General features: G+C 41.7%; 1 protein-coding gene across 7 annotated transcripts in view; it reads left to right on the top strand.

Annotated features, from left to right (window-relative positions):
* Positions 1-12836, top strand: part of RXRA (retinoid X receptor alpha) — a 417621-nt gene extending 404785 nt beyond the window's left edge. For 3 of the 7 annotated variants that reach the window (XM_069241578.1, XM_069241575.1, XM_069241576.1), the window contains one exon: positions 7373-12836. In XM_069241578.1, coding sequence (XP_069097679.1) covers positions 7373-7520 — 148 coding nt within the window. In that variant the 3' untranslated portion in view covers positions 7521-12836. The remainder of the gene's footprint in view (positions 1-7372) is intronic. The other 4 variants (XM_069241577.1, XM_069241572.1, XM_069241573.1 and 1 more) reach the window with 2 other exon arrangements.
* Positions 12837-18285: the final 5449 nt, after the last annotated feature.

Consider the following 18285-nt stretch of genomic DNA (forward strand, 5'->3'; position numbering starts at 1 on the left):
ATTATTATAACTACCATACAGTCTCTTTGAATTAATCAAGGCATTCGTTGACTTTCTAGTATAGCTTCGTTCGCCACTATACGTTGAAACAGATCTAATCTTGAACCGCACTTGTATATCACCGGTTTTTCTACTGTGCATATGAACGTTGCCTTGTATGTTTTTAACCACATCCCTCCCCCCCTTGTTTTAAGTGTGGACTCTCAACACAGTGCTGACTCTGCACTTGCACACCATTCGCAAACCTCTCACCCAGCACCCACATTCCTCTCACCGTCCACCCACACTCCTCTCACCGTCCACCCACACCTCTCACCCTGAACTCAAACCACTCGTCCTGCACTTATACTATTGAAATACCGCTCACCCTATACATCTCACCCTGTACACCCACACAATTCTCATTCTGCACTGAACACACAATAATCATAATGCATTCAGACACTTTCACCCTTCACTCAGACACTTGTCAACCTTCATTCATGCACCTCTCCCCTTGTACAGAGAGCACTCACACCATTCTCCCTGCACTCATACACGGCTCCCATACCTCTTATTATTAATCCCACAAGCGAAACCTAATGCATTTACCAATGCTTGTTTTACTTTCTTCTCACGAATGCTGGCATACTTAGTCTTAGCACTTTTTCTCTACCTGCGTTTCTCCAGCATTTGGGACTTTCAAGGTGTCAGCTGAAAGAACCCGGAGCACTTTTGTAGATGTTTCCTTCACAAAGATTTTCGACTTTTCAGCCATAGTCATTAACACCGTCCCTCTAACCTCATCGTAGAGACCCTTTTCTCCATCACCACAAAAGTATGGCTGAATACTTCAAGCTGTGCTTATAATTGTGTGACTCTTGGGCATGAGACCTCTAAATAGTTTTGTCCTCCTTATTTTACTGAAAGTGATATAATATCTTGCTCAACAGGGCATCATGTTGGCTTTCATGGACCTCCTGCATCCCTCATAAAGTGATGGTGTCCAGGTCATCGGGCAGCACTGAGCCTCTTGCTCGTTAGACCAGATAAAAGCCACCTTGAAGTCTTTAGACTAGTCAAAGTAAATCACAAACTTAACAGCCTCAGAGCCCATATCCATAGCCTCTCCTTGCCTGTTGCCACCTTGTATCACTTGTACTGCTAATCTGTGTCTATTCAACAATCTTTTTGCTTTGTAACGTGCCCTAAAGTGACCAGAAGGCAACATCATTAGTTATTTACACTCATAGCAGTCTGTAGTCACTGCATTGACTGGCCAGCTCCGAGTGGCAATGATAAGAAGATTTTGCCTAGACAAAGTTTTCTATTGCTTGTGCAGCAGCAGTTCTATTTTCTTTTTGCAGACACAGAACTTCAATAACCTTAAACTGACATAAAAAAAGCAGAGTCCTCTTCAGAATTCTAGGATAATGCACCAGATTCCTAAGAATATGATTGAATCCCATTTCTAGTAAAAATCGGTGGCACTGGGAATTAGGGGCAGATTTATGGAAAGCGCAGCACCACTTTACCTGCACCCCTTAGCGCCCGCCTACCGCCACCATGTGTGCGCCATATTTAAAATACTGCACACTATGGCGCAGGGTAGGGGGCAATAGCGTCTTTCTATGTAACGCTATTGATGTACTCTGCAGGAGTAGCGCCAAAATATTGGCGCTACTCCTGCCGAGTACATATGGGCTCATTCTAAAGAATGGAAGCCCCCTGTCAATACCTGCTCTTGAGCAGGTGTTAAAAGTGCAGTTAAAATGGTGCAAGGAAATCTCAGAGATTTCGTTGCGCCATTTTCCAGCTCTCCTAACGGGGGAATGCCCCATTTGCATACATTATGCCTGACTCAGGCATAATGTAGCGCAAAGGGTTACAGAGTAGCGCATTGCATGCATTGCGCCACTCGTAAATACTGAGCGAGGATTTCGGCCTCATTGGACCACATTAATGTGAAAAATAATGAAGGTAATGTGGCGCAAGGTGGCGCTACTGGACTATAAATATACCCTTCAGTGTCTTAATGTGGCTACATTCCTCTATGTGCTCCACCAAACTGTTCTATGAGTGGTGTTTTCAAACCACCCGGAGCCTAGACACACACAGCCGAGGTGAAGATATGGCCGAGGGTCAGCAGCCGCTAACACAATATGTGCTAGGTGGTTTATGTGAAGTGAGTTTGTGGTGTTACACAAGTTCCTTGTTTCCCATATATATCCTAAACAGATAACGAATGCCTCTGTTATGAGTGCTCTGGTCTTGGTGGGATATTTTTCGCACCTGATAAACAGCGGTACCTTTGTCATTCTTTTTTTAATTTTATCGGACACTATAAATATAGCCACATAGAAGCTTCCTCGTTAAAATGGAGTATAACCTATGGATTTTAGTGATTTAACACCAAAGTCTGCATGTTACAATATTTTCTGGGCCCTTTTACCCTTGTAAATATTGTCAGGTTCTACCTGCCAATTTCTATCTGGGGAATATTTGGACTGCTGGATTTGATCACACCCAGTAATTACCAAGTACAATTAAATCTGGAAAGCACATAATTCCCAAATGATTGTCGGAATTTACGGAGGCACTTGCAATCCAGTCTGCTCCCGCATTGTGTACAAACTAATAGTTGCTACTTTCGCCGCCCTAAGGTTGTACATTGCCTGTCATGCACAGCTGTTTGCCCTATTGCAGAAGTGTTCACCTCGCCCCCACCACCGCTCTCCCACGGCCTGTCTTTCCCAGGGCGAGCTCTTCAGGTTTGATCCTAACAGTTCCAGTTTCACCCTTCTAAATGTGGCTTCACTGGACAGTGGAGGACTTTGCATAAATGCCTGGTTACTTCACAGTTAATCGCCCAAGCAGTGCACGCCTTGTCATCTGCTTCAGTTTAACATGGAGCTTCAGGGCTGCTTTACGGTCCATTTTGTTTTTCCTGGCCCTTGGCCTGTCTCTTTCTTGCCAGCTCAGCACAAACCCATGTTGGCTGGGTTCCTGCCATTTCGTAAATGCAGCTTATATTTGCACTGAGCTTGTGCAGAAAAACAAACATAGACGCCACTTCTTTTCTCCTAGTCGACTGGGTGTATAGTAGAGCTTATGTTATTGATGATTAAATGCTCTTGTGTTTTCATTTGTTGTGTTCCTCTTGCTCACAAACCTTGTGAAAGGCAGAAAGTTGAAGTGACTACAAGGTTGCACAGACACTGTAAACATTAGGACACAGAACAACACAGCACCTGATGCAAGTCACCAGAGGAGAGACAGTGAAGGAAACGTATTGACTTCCACGTAGGATTGCTGTTATCTCCTGCACTGTTGTCATCCCCTGGGCTGTAGATGTGGTCAAAGAATTTCCCTGCCAGAATTACTACAGTTTATGACCCTTGGAAGGTTCGCCCATCTCTTCATCATGTCATATATCGTAAAGATATAGCTCACATGTAATCATACTGTTGCCACATCGAGCACAATGTAATTGTGCATGTTTTCCTAACAGATGTGCTTTGTAGTGCCTCTAATACCAATGAAGGGAACATAAGTGCAAAAAGATCTGGCATTTAGCTCATTACGACAAAATGTAAAAGGACGCCAACCTCGAAGAGACTACAAACCACAAAAAAAGACGAACAGTTTCAGGAACCAAGAAACAAATTCCCATTGAAGTTTGACGCCAAGCAGTTTCTCATTATGATGAGTTGGCAGAAACAGCTTTATCAGAATAGATGGTCGACAATGGATCATACTTACTGACTCAGACCAGGCCATGGTAGCGCAGCCATACTTTGGACCTGTAGACCTGCTTCAAGTTCTGTACAGCAAAACCAGGGATATGAGAAAAGTAAACATCGATAAGGCCATTTCCAATTCCAGATAGGGGGACTACTACTCCTTAGTTACGACATTCAGGGAGGACACACACTTCCATATTCTCCTTCAGCTCAGCTGCAGATATTTAGAGGGAGAATATGAGAAAATGCAGGCGGAGAAGAGGAAAACTATACTTGGACTAACTAATAGCTTGACACTATCTGGGACGAAGAGTTGTGGTGTGACTTTGGATTACCACGATGTTGGACATGACGTCGCTTTTCATTACCGTGTTGCAGTGGGGGTGATAGAAAAGGTTGATGACTGCAGATCAGTACTTTCCAGTGTTAAAGAAAGGTCTGAACAATTCTGGTTCACAAAATGTACTTCTAACTCTACCACAGCCCTAATAGAGACAAAACAGGCTTAAATGTAACCTAACCCAGCCTTGGAGTAAGTCAAGCACCACACATGGACAACCACTGATGCTGCAACAAACTTCCATTGTAAACGACAGTGGAGATAAGCTGTAATATTGGGCCTGATTTACATGGGTAAACGTACACTTTTGTGTAAATTTGCTGCTTTTTTGTATTCACAAACTACGTGCAAAGTTTTAGGACTCGGCACTCCCTGTACTTATGTATGCAAAGTTCTATGCACCCAGAGACTTTGTAGTCGGGCAGAGAAGTCCTCACCCACAAGTATGAGAAGTGTAGAGTCGTAAGGCTCCGCACATAGCTTCTAAGTACCGAAAAAGTAGTAAAATTATACAGAAGTGTAAGTTTTCATTTGTGAATTAACATCTCAAGGAATTATTGTAAAATAAATGAAGCTCATTCTGAATTTAAAACACACACAATCCAAATTTTTAAAAGTAAATAATATGCTCACATTTAAAGTAAATCTCTTTAAGAAGTCTGAAAATCAGTATAGTTAATTAAACCTATTACTTATATTGAAGTTTGTTCCATATTTAAATACATATAGTAGAGAGGGTGGGTGAAGTTTTGTTAAAAATATTTTAAGTCAATTAAAATATTTAAATTGAGTTACAATGAAATACAAAGTTAGTTTTAGGAGATAGTGTGTTATACATATTTTGTTAAGTAGTCCTAGATTTGTATTTAGTAATATTGGTTTCAATTTTTTTTTTTTTTTCATTAACCTAATTTTATTTCATAATAAACTATACTAAATATCCCTTTATTAACTTATAGGGAGCTCCCTGCCTCAGTAGCGGAGATGTCCATAAACAGGAGGAACGTTACTAATAGTAAATTTACATTTGTAAATTCAGTCGGAAATGTTTCCACACTTTCATATGAGTGGGTAGCATCTCTTAAGACTATACTTAAATGTTAATGTTTTCTCGACCCCCCCCCCCCCTTTTTTTTATGGTCCCTGGTTGAGGGATCACCCCGAAATTTTCCGTGCACAAGAATCACCGGAGCACTTTTTTTGGAAACTTTTGTGAAGATTTGTCAAATAGCAGCAAAGATATAGGCAAGTCAAAGAACACTTTTTCAATGGAAACTTGGTCCTAACTGTAACTACCTAAAGGGTACCGCCACTAAGTAATATATGTGTGAGTGGGTGTGTGTGTATATTTAAATACATACGTACATAGGCTTGGTATGCTTATGTCAGTCATACATACTCTCAAAGTTATTCCACTCCAGTATTCCATGCTTTGAATGAGCACTTTTTTGGGAAACAATGTAGCTGCCATTTGAAGAGCAGCTGTATGAATTTTACTTTACATTATTTTTGTGAGATCGATATTAGAAGAGAGGCTCATGCTGCCTGGTTAGTTTTGAGATGGAGGAAGAGCAACTATTATATAACATCAACACACAAACTCCGACATATATGACAACATGGAAACGTTTTACTTGCTTTATAGGGCGACTACCTTTTTCCAGGTCATTATGGCAGTGGTCTCTAATCCGAATGTTTTCACCCGTAAATCACTGATTTCATGTGTGTTAGTCCAATTAGCGGAGTTGAAACTAAACAAGACTACAGTACCCAGAATGCATTATGACATTGCACAAACGTCCAGATCTTGAAACAGTGTCTGTAATGATTTGGCGAGAGGTTTTCACTAATAAATTAAGGTATAGCCTATGTCTCACTGTGGGCCTCAGAGAGCATGCACACCGGTCCTTGTACTCACGCCTGAAGTCAAAAGCAAAGGTCTTACTAAAACAACATGGTAGCAGCGCGCAGAGAATGCAGATTTGGAACAGAACAACCTGCAAACCTATATTGACAAGCAACATTTTCTTTATTATCTTCAGTTGTATCAGCTTGTCCAACAACTGGGTTCACTTGAAATAAAAGTCGCTTAATATTGTTATTGTTGTTATTTCGCATTTTATGACACTAAGGCCCAGATTTATGCTAAAGCGGCGCAGCGCGGTGCTGTGCCAAAAATAGCAGCGCCACGCTGGTCCACTTTTGGAACACAGGGGTGCGCCATATTTAGAGGAATGTGTCACACCCCGGTGTCTCCCCCTGCGCTGGGGCTGAATTAAGATGCCTAGCACCAACGCAGGCATCCTTGCACCATAGAGTGTCTGCGTTGAGGGGATAGTTTGTTTATCTGCAAAAAGGTGTCCCTTCCTGCACATAAACAATCTATAATGGCGATTTGGAACGTCTATGTGTGCTTCAAAATGCAGCACACATAGAAGTACCAAAGAGTCATTTTGACTGATTGTTTATGTGCAGGAAGGTGTCCCTTCCTGCACATAAACAATCGTTCATTGCATTTTGCTTCTTCAGTGTGTGCTGCAGAATGCAGCACACATAGAAAAAGCAAACAAGAAGAGGAATAAAAGCATTCCTCCTCGTTTTGCCATGAAAACGCCACCCCCGGGGTGGCGTTAGTTTTTGACACTGCCTCAGGTTTACGACAACTCATAAATTTGAGGCAGCGTCAAAAACAATAGGTGTTGCAGTGGAACGCCCACAGCAACACCCATTGCATGCCCCTCTTACGTAGTAGTAGCAGCACACATAGAAAAAGCAAACAAGAAGAGGAATAAAAGCATTCCTCCTCGTTTTGCCATGCAAACGCCACCCCCGGGGTGGCGTTAGTTTTTGACACTGCCTCAGGTTTACGACAACTCATAAATTTGAGGCAGCGTCAAAAACAATAGGTGTTGCAGTGGAACGCCCACAGCAACACCCATTGCATGCCCCTCTTACGTATTCTGATGCAGAAAACTGCATCGAAGGGGCCCATATTTACAAGGACGCGTAACACCACAAAAAAGTGGCGTTACACCTCCTTGTAAATATGGAGTAGTGCTTAGCGCCGCCGGAGTGTCACAAAAAGGTATTGTTTGTGAGGAGGGTGAATTGCAAAAATATTGTATCTTCTCTTTCTTATAGAGAGATTTTACATCACTGCCACAAAGCACCGAAATAGCACAAAAGCAGTGCCCACATTTTTAATATGTAGCAGTGGCCAATTGCAAAAAAACGTGCATTATATGGGGTTGGGTGGCTTTTGTTCCATTCTTTTCCTTTCTTTCTAACTTGATTCTTCTCATCCTTGCAGATTTGCAAAGCTTCTTCTGAGGCTCCCAGCTCTGCGCTCCATCGGCTTGAAATGTCTGGAGCACCTCTTCTTCTTCAAGCTCATAGGAGACACACCCATTGACACCTTCCTGATGGAAATGCTGGAAGCACCCCATCAAATGACTTAAGGAGTGTATCCTGGCTACATCCTCCCTCTCCCACAATATTTCATAAGAGTGAGAGAACGCTGCTCCCCCAGCGCAGATGCAGCATCACAGCCAGAGTCCCCACTCGTGTCGGGGAGGTGCCTTGACTCATACCCCATAGCACTACAAAGCAGACAGATGCTCCTGCACCCCATCCGTGAACTATGAACTGCTGCAACGTACGTTCCAGAGACGGAAGTGGGGGATGGAGTAAACCTTTCGCCTGGGGTTTGATTTTGCATATCTTTTCTGCCGACACGAAGAAAGGTATATTGGTTGTCCTTGGAGAAGCAGCTTCTGTTGTCCTTTTTGATGAAGCTTTACTTTATCCTTGTCCTGGCGCACCAGCATGGTCCTGAGGACCACATTGTGTCATAGAAAGAAAAAAAGTTCCTCAAAAGGGAAGCAAAAAAGAGCTGGAGTATCTCTTTACCCAGAAAAAGCAAAAGAGACTCACTGGGTTGCAGCACCTTGGCCTTTCTTTCCTGTATGTACGAAGGTGGGAGCGAGGTAACCCGGAAGGACCCACCTATCCCAGACTTCAGCAACATAAATGGGAAATTGACCTGAGCAACATATAATTGCTGTCCCACACCAGAAATGGACTTAGGTCGGGGCAGTGAGGTGTGGGTTCTGCTCTCCTACAGAGCTCTGGCTTTCCTTCGTGTACAGTGAAATATGTTTGATTATATTTTCCAAAGATTCTTGTTCTTACTCGGTAACAGAGCTAGTCAATCAAAACATGAGCCAACTTGAATGCACAGGTTATCATTTTTTTTTTTCAATTTCTTGTTCCACATTTTTGTTGTTTTGTTGTGTTTGTCTTTTGATGTGTTAAGGTAGCTCGTTCCAAGCCCGCCTCAGTATTGCTGTTTCCATCGTGGAGTTTTCTTCTCTCTTGACCCCTTTTTCGAACCCTGCCACCCAACAATAGGCAACAAGGCAAGGTTGGTAAAACGAGTGGGATCATCTTTCAGCTTTACTTCCCTGGTGTTGACCCACCTTTGATGCCTCACTGACATCTCTAGCGACACAGGCCACCAAGCCCCAGCAAGAGTTTGGTTACCTGTTGTAGAGTGCTCTAGTCTGAAGTCTCATCAGCGGTGACAGGTGGATTGCCAGAATGTCTAAGCTTCAAACTCCTTCTAGGATATTTTGATTTCTTATTGGCAGGACATTTTTGGTAATCTTGAATTGATGCCAGGAACGCCAATGCTTCCGTCAGCCACCCTTACCAGTAGTTCCTGGACCAAAATACACATCTCGTAAATATCAGCAGAGCATATGGGAAATAAGGTATTTAAATTATTTCAATGTGGGGTTTGCCAGCAGCTAGGGAGATTGTCCACCATTTGTGTTGTACAGAAATGTAATCACACCAACAGAACAGCACTAATATGTTCGGTTGTAAAAGCCAGTAGGAGCATTCCACAGTACAGCCATCCAGTCACACTTGTGGATGGAGAGTTCACTAGATGGGGAAAGGCAGAGTTCAGTTCACGTTTGACTCCCCAAATAGAATTTGTTTCCTTGGCAGGTGGCATCAGCAACCCACGGATAAGGTTATTCAAAACCATGACTTCTTGAGCTCGTGTTCCTTTGGTTGAATTCACTGATCCTGCAAAACAATGGAGGATCTACAGCTACTTACAAACTCCCAGCATACACCAATCAAAAATGCACCTTTTGCCTGCAGGCGGGAAAATGTGCAGTTGTAAAGTTCGAGATCTCACAAGGATATGCAATATTGCAAAAATATGAATCGATTAGAGCATAAGAGGCAGATGACTTAATTTGTCTGGGAAATGATTTTGGGGAGTAGCTTTATTATTAAGAAGAAACCCTAGCGACAAAGTAATTTAATTGTTTTTCGTCACACAAATAAAGAGAAAAATATTCTGTTTATTTTAAATGGGAAAACCATTTTCCTGTATTTTTACACTCTGGGGTCCACAACAAGTTGCTTTTTAGGTGGTAATATGCGGTACCCTGCTTCTACACACTTTCCGCAGAATTCTAGCATTTGTAACGTGTTGCTGCTGCATCACAAGTAGTGGAGGTAACACTGTGCTCGCGACTCCTGAAAAACAACCATGACATCTAGACTCCATGTATGGATGGAAGAACACAAAATCCCCTGGCCGTACTGCCCCTTCCAGCAAAGGCAATAATTCTTCAAAGTGTATTTCTACAGGAGTTAGCGCACTTCACTAAATGAGGTTTACTTAATTGGGAAAATTTGACACAGTGCCTGTTAGTTCGACTTTTATTGCGGAAACTACTAAACTAATAAGTTGCCAGTGGAATCATTGATACCAAATGCCTCCAGCGAAAAACACAGGAAGGAAATAAAATACTGTGGCAAAACCCTCCCAAAAATCAGCCAGTGTCTGTTGTAGCATCTCCCATTCTTAACAAATTTTCTAAAAACGCACGGAAAATATAGAATCATACCAAAGCAACCCACTTACATTAGACTTAAAAAAAAACAAAAAACTAACAGTTCTATTAAAATATCACGAAATATTATGAGGTTTCCACACTTTTGGATCTTGCTATAAGCGGAATTGTCTTAAGGACTATACAGTACGGTGGAAAATCTGTTTGAACTTTCTGAGGTAGTATCTGTACTGTGCACAAATCAGGACGAGCAACCTCATCCCGCTATTCAGGGGCACAATGTTGTCATTCACTCAGGTGGATGTCTGCCTCGCAGCTGAAGCTGGTTTTCCGCTGTCCCCCATACTGCCAAATGGGGTTCAGAAAATGAATTCTTTTCCCTCAATATCAGTCCTTCTCAGGCACAATCATTTCATCAGTCTTTACCCTATTAGCATAATTTATATCCCAACTGGTATTTATTTGTGCCCTGTTTCCAAAACATTTTCCACTTTTTCTCATACATATATTAACAATGAGTAAAACATTAAAATGTTTTTCTGCAAAGGGATACCAATATCGAATTTAAAAATGGCACATATTACATCAGAGAAAATAGTACATGTGTTTATCTAAATGTATCAACCTCCTGAAAATTGGATATTAATTAAATTGAACTTTTAAGTTTTTTTTAATCACATATATTTTTTTATGGGACATCTTTAATTTTTCTAAAGATAGAACATGCATCAGCTCCTAGGCCATCCTTCAAAATCTGGATTTAAAAAAAAAATCTTAATGTATGTGATTGTGGTAAGTAAAGCCTAACATGCTTTGATTTTCCAGTGTAGAATTTGGCTTGCTTTCCCATTAACATAATCAGCTTCTCTCTGTTTTGGCAACAAGGTGGAACTGAATCATGCAAAGTAGTTACCATATTTCATCAGTAATTCTTCGCTGTGAGCCCTAGCAAATTTGTGTGCATGTTACAAATTGACTTAACATTTACTGGAGGCTGACCATTTGCCTTAAGTCACTGGGCACTTGTCTCTCTCACTGAGCAACAGAACATTCCGAATGTCGGGACCATTCAGGAAAATACCTCTCATTTACACATTACAAGGCTTCACATCTTAAAAAACACAAATTTTGATAATCAGTCAAAAATGTGTGTGGAAACCAGTGGTTCTACGCAAATATAATATAAAAAATATCAACTACCAAAATATCAATTTGCTAAGTATATATAGTACATTATACTTGATTCCATGTATAAGTACCATAACAATATATATCTTCAAGGTACATAGAGTTAATAATAGTGAATCTAGGTTTACTGGTGTATATATACTTACCTCCTCAAATTTTGGTTGTTTCGCCGGTCAGTATTGGTGCTGCAGGGCATAGACCAGCAGAATTTCCTAGACACGGCAAATTGTCTGCACTTCTAATAATCCACAGCGTAAAAACCCTTTGTGGAGAAAGCCCTACTACAAGGTAAGCCTCCTAAGAAATGAGAGGTTGTTAAGTAGTGGGGCCAGGCCTAAAACACAAGTGCCTTTATAACTGTGGTGAGTGAACCCTTGAAACTCAGGTGGGAGCCAAGCTCTATGAATGACAATAAAGAAAGTGTGAATACAAAAATAAGATTATGAAACCAAAGCAAAAAGCAAACTCTTAGTACAACAGTTAATAATAATGAGAAATTATGCAGTAAAGATATAGAAAAAATGGAATGCACTTTTTGCTTGGCAATAATTCTTTGTAGTTTTTAACATACATAAAACTTTTTGCCAACTTGTCATAGTTGTGAAAAGTGAACTTCTGTCACTGTTGTGGCTCTTTTCTTGGGCACCATGCCTATCACTACACGTCCCCAACAGCTTGAAATGCACATGCCACAAGCATTCCGCTGGCTGTGAAGGTATAGAGTAGCTAGTAAGGGCAATGAACTTTGAGTACAAATTAACAAATTTAGCAGGAATTGGTAGTTATGATCAGCAAGCTGCAAAACGGAAGCATTTGTAGAGTGAACAGATTAATTTACAAACAGAGGACTTGAGGTGTGAACCTACTGGTGTAAGGCCACCAATAAATGGAGCATCTTCCTGAAAGTCCACCTCCTTATTTTGTTTTTTGGAAGCATAAATCTTCTTTTATAATGCTCCAGATGTGGCTTACATCTGAACGCTGATCCTAGAATGTGCTTTCCAACTGAACTGTAGGTGAGAAGTGCGGTCAACATTACGGAAGAGCGGTGAATACATCTGAGGCTTGTATCTGGTGAAAATACTGTTCGGCTGTGCGCTCTACAGATGTTTACAAAACAAGTTAGCTGTTCTTTTCAGCACAAGGGCCATTGATATGAATATCCACATCAAGTGGTGGCAGATTGGTATCTCTCCTTCCTGGCCATTCATAATGGATTGGCAGATATGTACTTTGTCAGGTGCCAGTTTTTCTGAACTGCAGTCACACTGTGCTTCATGTTTATAAAGCAAAGAGAATAAAAAAAAACAAGTTTAAAACATATTAAGCATAATTTTGGACTTTTTACAACGGCCTAATGAACATTTTTTAATGTGGTGCGGGTGGGTGTGTTTGACCCAGGCTGCCATGCAACTTGCTTATGGCCAAGCAGTTCCCCAAAGGTAGTGTCTCCCCATTATTTTTCAAACAAGGTGGCATAGAAGCTGATGAAGTCCCCATCAGGTAATTAAATAGGGAGCTTGACCTTTCCTATCAATACATTGTGTGATATATGTGTGTTATACATGCATGTGCTGTACATAAATTCTGTATATATACACCTCCTCAGTTATATATAGTTACCTAGTTAAATTTCAGCCCATTGTTTTCTTAGTGTCTTCAAATTTTCCCCCGTTTCATCCTTGATTAATTAAAAATGTATTCTATTCAGTTTTCCTGTGCACTCATTTCTTTCAGGTGCATGAGGTGGTCGGTGGCGCGCCACTCTTATGGAGGCCTGCCGTGGTGTTGCAAAACTTAGTTGACCTGTTGCAACCGGGTAGTGCATCTATTTTCAGATGACCGGTAATGGTAGAACAGTCACTACTGCCTGACTCCCAGCCACGTACGTGGAACGCCTTAGTCATGATGCAACGTCAGGGCAAGAAAAAAAATAAGAAATAATTTGATAAATAAAAAAATTAGAGTGAAAAAAAATGTCCTAAGCTTCAGCAAAGTAAAGCAAAAATCTATTTTTGTACGAATGTAATTTTATCCGTCTCGTATTCTTCGACAATGTGTTTCTGTATTGAATGATTGAGTTGTTGGGTTTTGTACTTCTGTAAGTTGCTGCACACTCAATGTCTGTACATTTTGGAGCTTGTGCGAAGGAGATAAAGGCAAAAACTGGCAGACCCTTCAGTCTCCAGAGATTCAGTGTTCATTGGTGATGCCATAATCTAGTACAGTTTTCATTGTCTGAAACTATTCAAGCCTGTTATTTTAGACTGGGCTAACAAAAAAAAGTTGGGCATCTTTGGAATATCGATGTGGGGTCTTTATGGTAAAGATAAAATTGTGGGTTTTGGGAAATTTATGCAATTAAAATTCCTAACATTTGGATTCAGTCTGATTCCATTTTGGCATCAAAATTCTGAAAGAGCATTTGCATTTCTGGATTCTAAGCTGACTAGTCCTGTCTAGAAAAATTCAAATGTCCGAGCCTTGAGGAAGAATGGCTTTTCAAGAATTCAGGACATGTTTTATGTGCAAAGCCAGTCGCATCAGAGGCAGTCTGAATATTTTCCAACAGGCCTTTGTTTCTGATTGGTTGGCTGGCCAAGCACTACCTGCCATTGAGAGATGTTGACCTGTCCTGACATCGTCCAGTTGAGAGATGTTGACCTGTCCTGACATCATCCAATTTCACAACATCTGTGTTAGACTATGGCAATAGCACACTAACTTGGATTTTTAGTAATAAGTACCACCAGTCCTTCTTAAAAAGTCCACTGCTGAACCTAAACCAGAAGTCCCACACATAAAGACCATCAGCGAACTTCCAGGATGCCCACAATGTGATTGTTTTCATTTTAGCACCAAGTAGCATTGCAGTTAACGTAACACTTCTTGGCCACCATATTGTCCGATGCGCAACACTGTACTTTTGGAATTAACGTCACTCTAGCCTGGGGGTCCACGTAGGAGCTTTTTTAACGATTTCCTTCAAAAGACTTTAATTAAATCTTCAACAGTGATTATTTTAGAATGGCTATCTCCTTCAATGTGTTTCTGTTGTTCTTGTTGTTATTGCCACCGTTGTTTTTGTTTCAGCAACTAGGAATCTTCTGTACATTGCTGTGAATTCACTTCTGTTTGTATTGTTCACGGAAGAGAAACAAAAGAACCGCAGATGGAAATACTAGTATTTTCTTGATGAACAATGGTATTACAAATTGTTAAATGGAGACACGTTTTTGGAAATATAAATACAGTTCAAGTTGGCTTCGTTTTTCTGGATAGTTGTGTTTTTTGTGGTTTTGTTTTCTTGTGCCTTTTCCTATTTATGGGATAAGTTTGGGGAGGGACCCAATACAAACTTAGCTTTATATACATTAGCTTTGACTGGTAAGGTAAAACAGTCAGGCATAGCCACCATTGGTAAATGTCATTGTGGACCCTGATCCCCTTCTTGTTTGTTGCTGAAAGTACATTCACTGTGAACGGGACGCCATAGTCCGAGAATCATTTCAAGATAGCCGCCCAGGTTTTAATGCGGCAGGCAGCAATAAGGTTAAAAAAAAAAAAACATAAAGGCTCGTGGGGACAAGTTAGGGCTGGATAAGTAAGAGCAGGAAAAGAGAGAAGCGAGCAGAATGGGGAAGTAGAGGAAATAGTCCCTCTCAGCCACTGAGATCTGACGCCACCAGTGGAATGATACCTATATCATCTAATCAAAACACTGTGAGACACAAATGCTCCTGAACGGGTCAGACAAAGGGATTAAAGGAGAACCCTCAAATCAGGAGGAGGAGGGAAGTGAGAGACAACAAAGCTGTCCAATCTTTAGCAAGGGGCTTACGCAATGCCCTTTCTAAATACATGATGTGGATTGGAAACAAGAGGTTTTCCCTTCAGTTATTTTAAACTGTCTACCCGAGACCTAAAAATGGAGTGACAAGGCCAGATGCAGGTGAGAGAGAAGAGATATTGGACAGACGCAAAAATTGTGCAGGGTGTGAATGTGTGTTGCATGGCATGAATGTGTGTTGCAAGACGAATGGGAGTGTAGGAAATAAAAAAAACATTGACAATGTCAGTTGTATTGCTTTAGTATTGTAAAATGGTTTTCTTATGATTTGATCAAAAACACAGAACATCTACCACATGGACATAGCAGTACAACCTTCAGTCTCAAACGTGGGACAGATAGAGCAAAAACTAATAGCAGCAGGACACACACACACACACATACACACACCAGGTATAGTGTAGGCAAAACTTGCACACACATTAGTTATAGTGCAGGCAGCAACAGTGCAAACTTTCCTCAGACACATCAGGCGTAACTTCTGCACTAGAGAAACTACATTCTCCCATATTCAAAATAGTTACAGAACATTAGTGCAGCATTCTCTCTAAGAACACACACACACGAGGTACTCCGTGAGAATCAATAGTAATAGCTCCTCAGCACACAACGCAGGCAACAGCAGCAGTTCTGACAAGCGCCACGCATCTCGAGTTAGACTAACCCATTTCAGTGTGCTTGCCCGCATTCCCACACTTAAATCCATTAGTCACGCAATTGGCAGTGGTTTTAAATATAGCCTGTAGCCTGCTGCTGACGAGTGCCCAGGCAGAGCCTGGGTTCCTGGAGAAGTCAGGTTGCCATGGAGACAGCAGCCTTTCTCCCCAGAGTGCTTGGGCTTTAAGACAGCAAATACCTTCACTGATTTCTGCTCAGTGCAGCTTAGATCTTCCACCTTCCAGCTCTTGAGACCCTCCAACAGAGATGACAATGCAGGGAGTTTCCATTGTATTGAGGCGGGGTTGGGCGCTGTCTCCCTCTATCCTGCCTGATGCCCTGGCCCTGCTTTGCCCACCTCCTGGCACAGCAGAGAGGTGGCAACGGAATCTGGAGCTCCCTATTGATCATTTTAATGGAATAGAGACTGACCCAAGTCTTTTTTAAATGTTGGTGCGTTGCAGCAGTTTTAAGATCGTCTTAGAGTTTGTCGTTGCTTAAATGGATGTTCTTATTTCTTTCTTTCCCACGTCTTCATCGCTTGATTTTGCTCGGGAGAAAGTGTCACTCATAGTTGTTGAAATCCCACTCATAATTACACTGACATTATGAAAATGCCACACATAGCAATCTAAACCATCGGCAGCTATGCAGCAGTGCAAGCATTCCCCAAAGAGACTAGGCGTGACATAAGGGTCGGATCATCCTCAAATACCATTAAGTAAAATAGCATCTGAGCGTGTCCTAAAACTGTGTACAGATGTATAACCCCTTCAGGTGTACAGCTACTCTTATGCAATGTTTGAACCGCTAGAGTTTGTGCTTTCTTTATCCCAAATGTATCGGTTATCTGTTGTCTGAACAGAAAAGAGGTCGAAGGCAAGGGGTGTAATTTAGTTTCTGCCAGCATAGGATACAAAGGGTTCGTTTGATGGTAAAGTGTTCATTAATTATAGGGCTGCCTGGAAGTCTGTTTCAGGGTATAATTCGTTCTGTACACGGGAGCAGGCTTCTTGCTGTTTTCAAAGAACTCATCCGTGCCTACCCCCAGGCTATTCAAAGCGTAGATTACATTTACACAGATCTCTCTAGATCTGCTTGCCCGTGTAGGTGTTATTCCTACGAACTCTGCAGCATTCCAGACTCCTTCCTCCGGTATTCCTGGGTACTTCCTAATGTCAGGTGCACAAGGTCACTTGGCATCTTACTTAAGGAGAACGGTTTTCAGCCAGCGACATGCAGTTCTCTCCTACTGAGGGTCCACACCGTATCAGGCACAGGAGGTCACCGCGGAGGTCGAAGTCCATGGGAATACCACTGTAACCCTTTGGCACTTTTATGAATGCTTCTAACAGCGTATCATTCTGCACTGACCCATGACTTTCACCGACGACTTTCAAACTCTGTTCGGAGTTGTGAGTCCCAGATTATGAAATAGCATTCAGTTTCCTACATCTTTCTAACTGCTAAATTCCAGGTAGTAGAAAATGTATTCTGCCACAAGAGTGGCTTGTAAATATTGTGCTATAAAAGTATTTTTGCCAGAAGGTAGTCTACTGTCACATAATAAAGAAAAGTCGATGTAGAAATAGTGTAGGTTTACTCTACCTTAAGTCTATATATATGTGTCTTGACATATATCTTCGTGGTACATAGAGGCGGAGGTGTAAGGCATGTAAATCTATACCTATCTCTATATAGTTAGCTTCATGATATTATGGTATTCCGTATTCTGGCCCAATATTTTGCCTCGATTTTCTGACATACAAACAGTATAGGTAGGCAAGAAAATTAGAAATTAATCTGGCGTATCCAGATGTTGCTGCTTTTGGTTGTAAAATAAGAACATTGGCAGTATAGGTATTGTGCCTCTGTCCTCTGCGTGCGTCACGAGACTTGGAACATTTTACAGCCGTAGCCAGGGGCCCATTAATATTCAGCTATTTGATCCCTGCCACGAGGATTTTTCAGTTTTGTGCTAAAGCAGCCACCTCGCAGTCGATTAGCCACCCCTCTGGCGATGAAGGATGCTGCGCCAGTGACTGTCTGAACTCCTTCTCGGTAAAACTATGATGAATGTCTCAAACGTACCATGGATTTATCCACTGCTACCCAAGGCCTTGTCAGCTTTAGTGAAGGACTCTTCACTGCAGGGAATAATACTGCCCAGCAGCAGCGAACCCCACGATTTAAGAAACCTGCAATCGTCTGCTGCTACCCTGTGTGGCTTCGAATTGGAAACCGTTTTCAAAATGGGCTAGTTCGGGTGTTACTGTCACAAGGAGGTCACTCTTCTTTTGCACTTTCTCTGATTACCAAAACTTTTCAGCACCGTAGCATCACACCATTAAAACGTACAGTCCAAGTGTTACAGCTGACAATCCTTGGACACTAGGTCCTTGATGCCCCTTTCAGTGCACACCAAACACTGTAGTCATGTGCTCCTCCTCTTCTTTGGCTCATACTTCTCTAGATGGAGGGTGAAAGCAAGAATGAAATCCCAAGTGATTTAAATGAAGAATATTTTTATACAAATGTTAGTGGGTTCTCCCAGGAGCAATGCCGGCCTCATCTTTGGGATCCTGCAGTAGGGAACATGGACGTCTACATCACCAATTGGGGGAAAAGAGGTTGGAAAGAGAGAATAAGTGA

Source organism: Pleurodeles waltl, chromosome 6 (genome assembly GCF_031143425.1).
Source record: "Pleurodeles waltl isolate 20211129_DDA chromosome 6, aPleWal1.hap1.20221129, whole genome shotgun sequence".
Lineage (NCBI taxonomy): Eukaryota > Metazoa > Chordata > Amphibia > Caudata > Salamandridae > Pleurodeles > Pleurodeles waltl.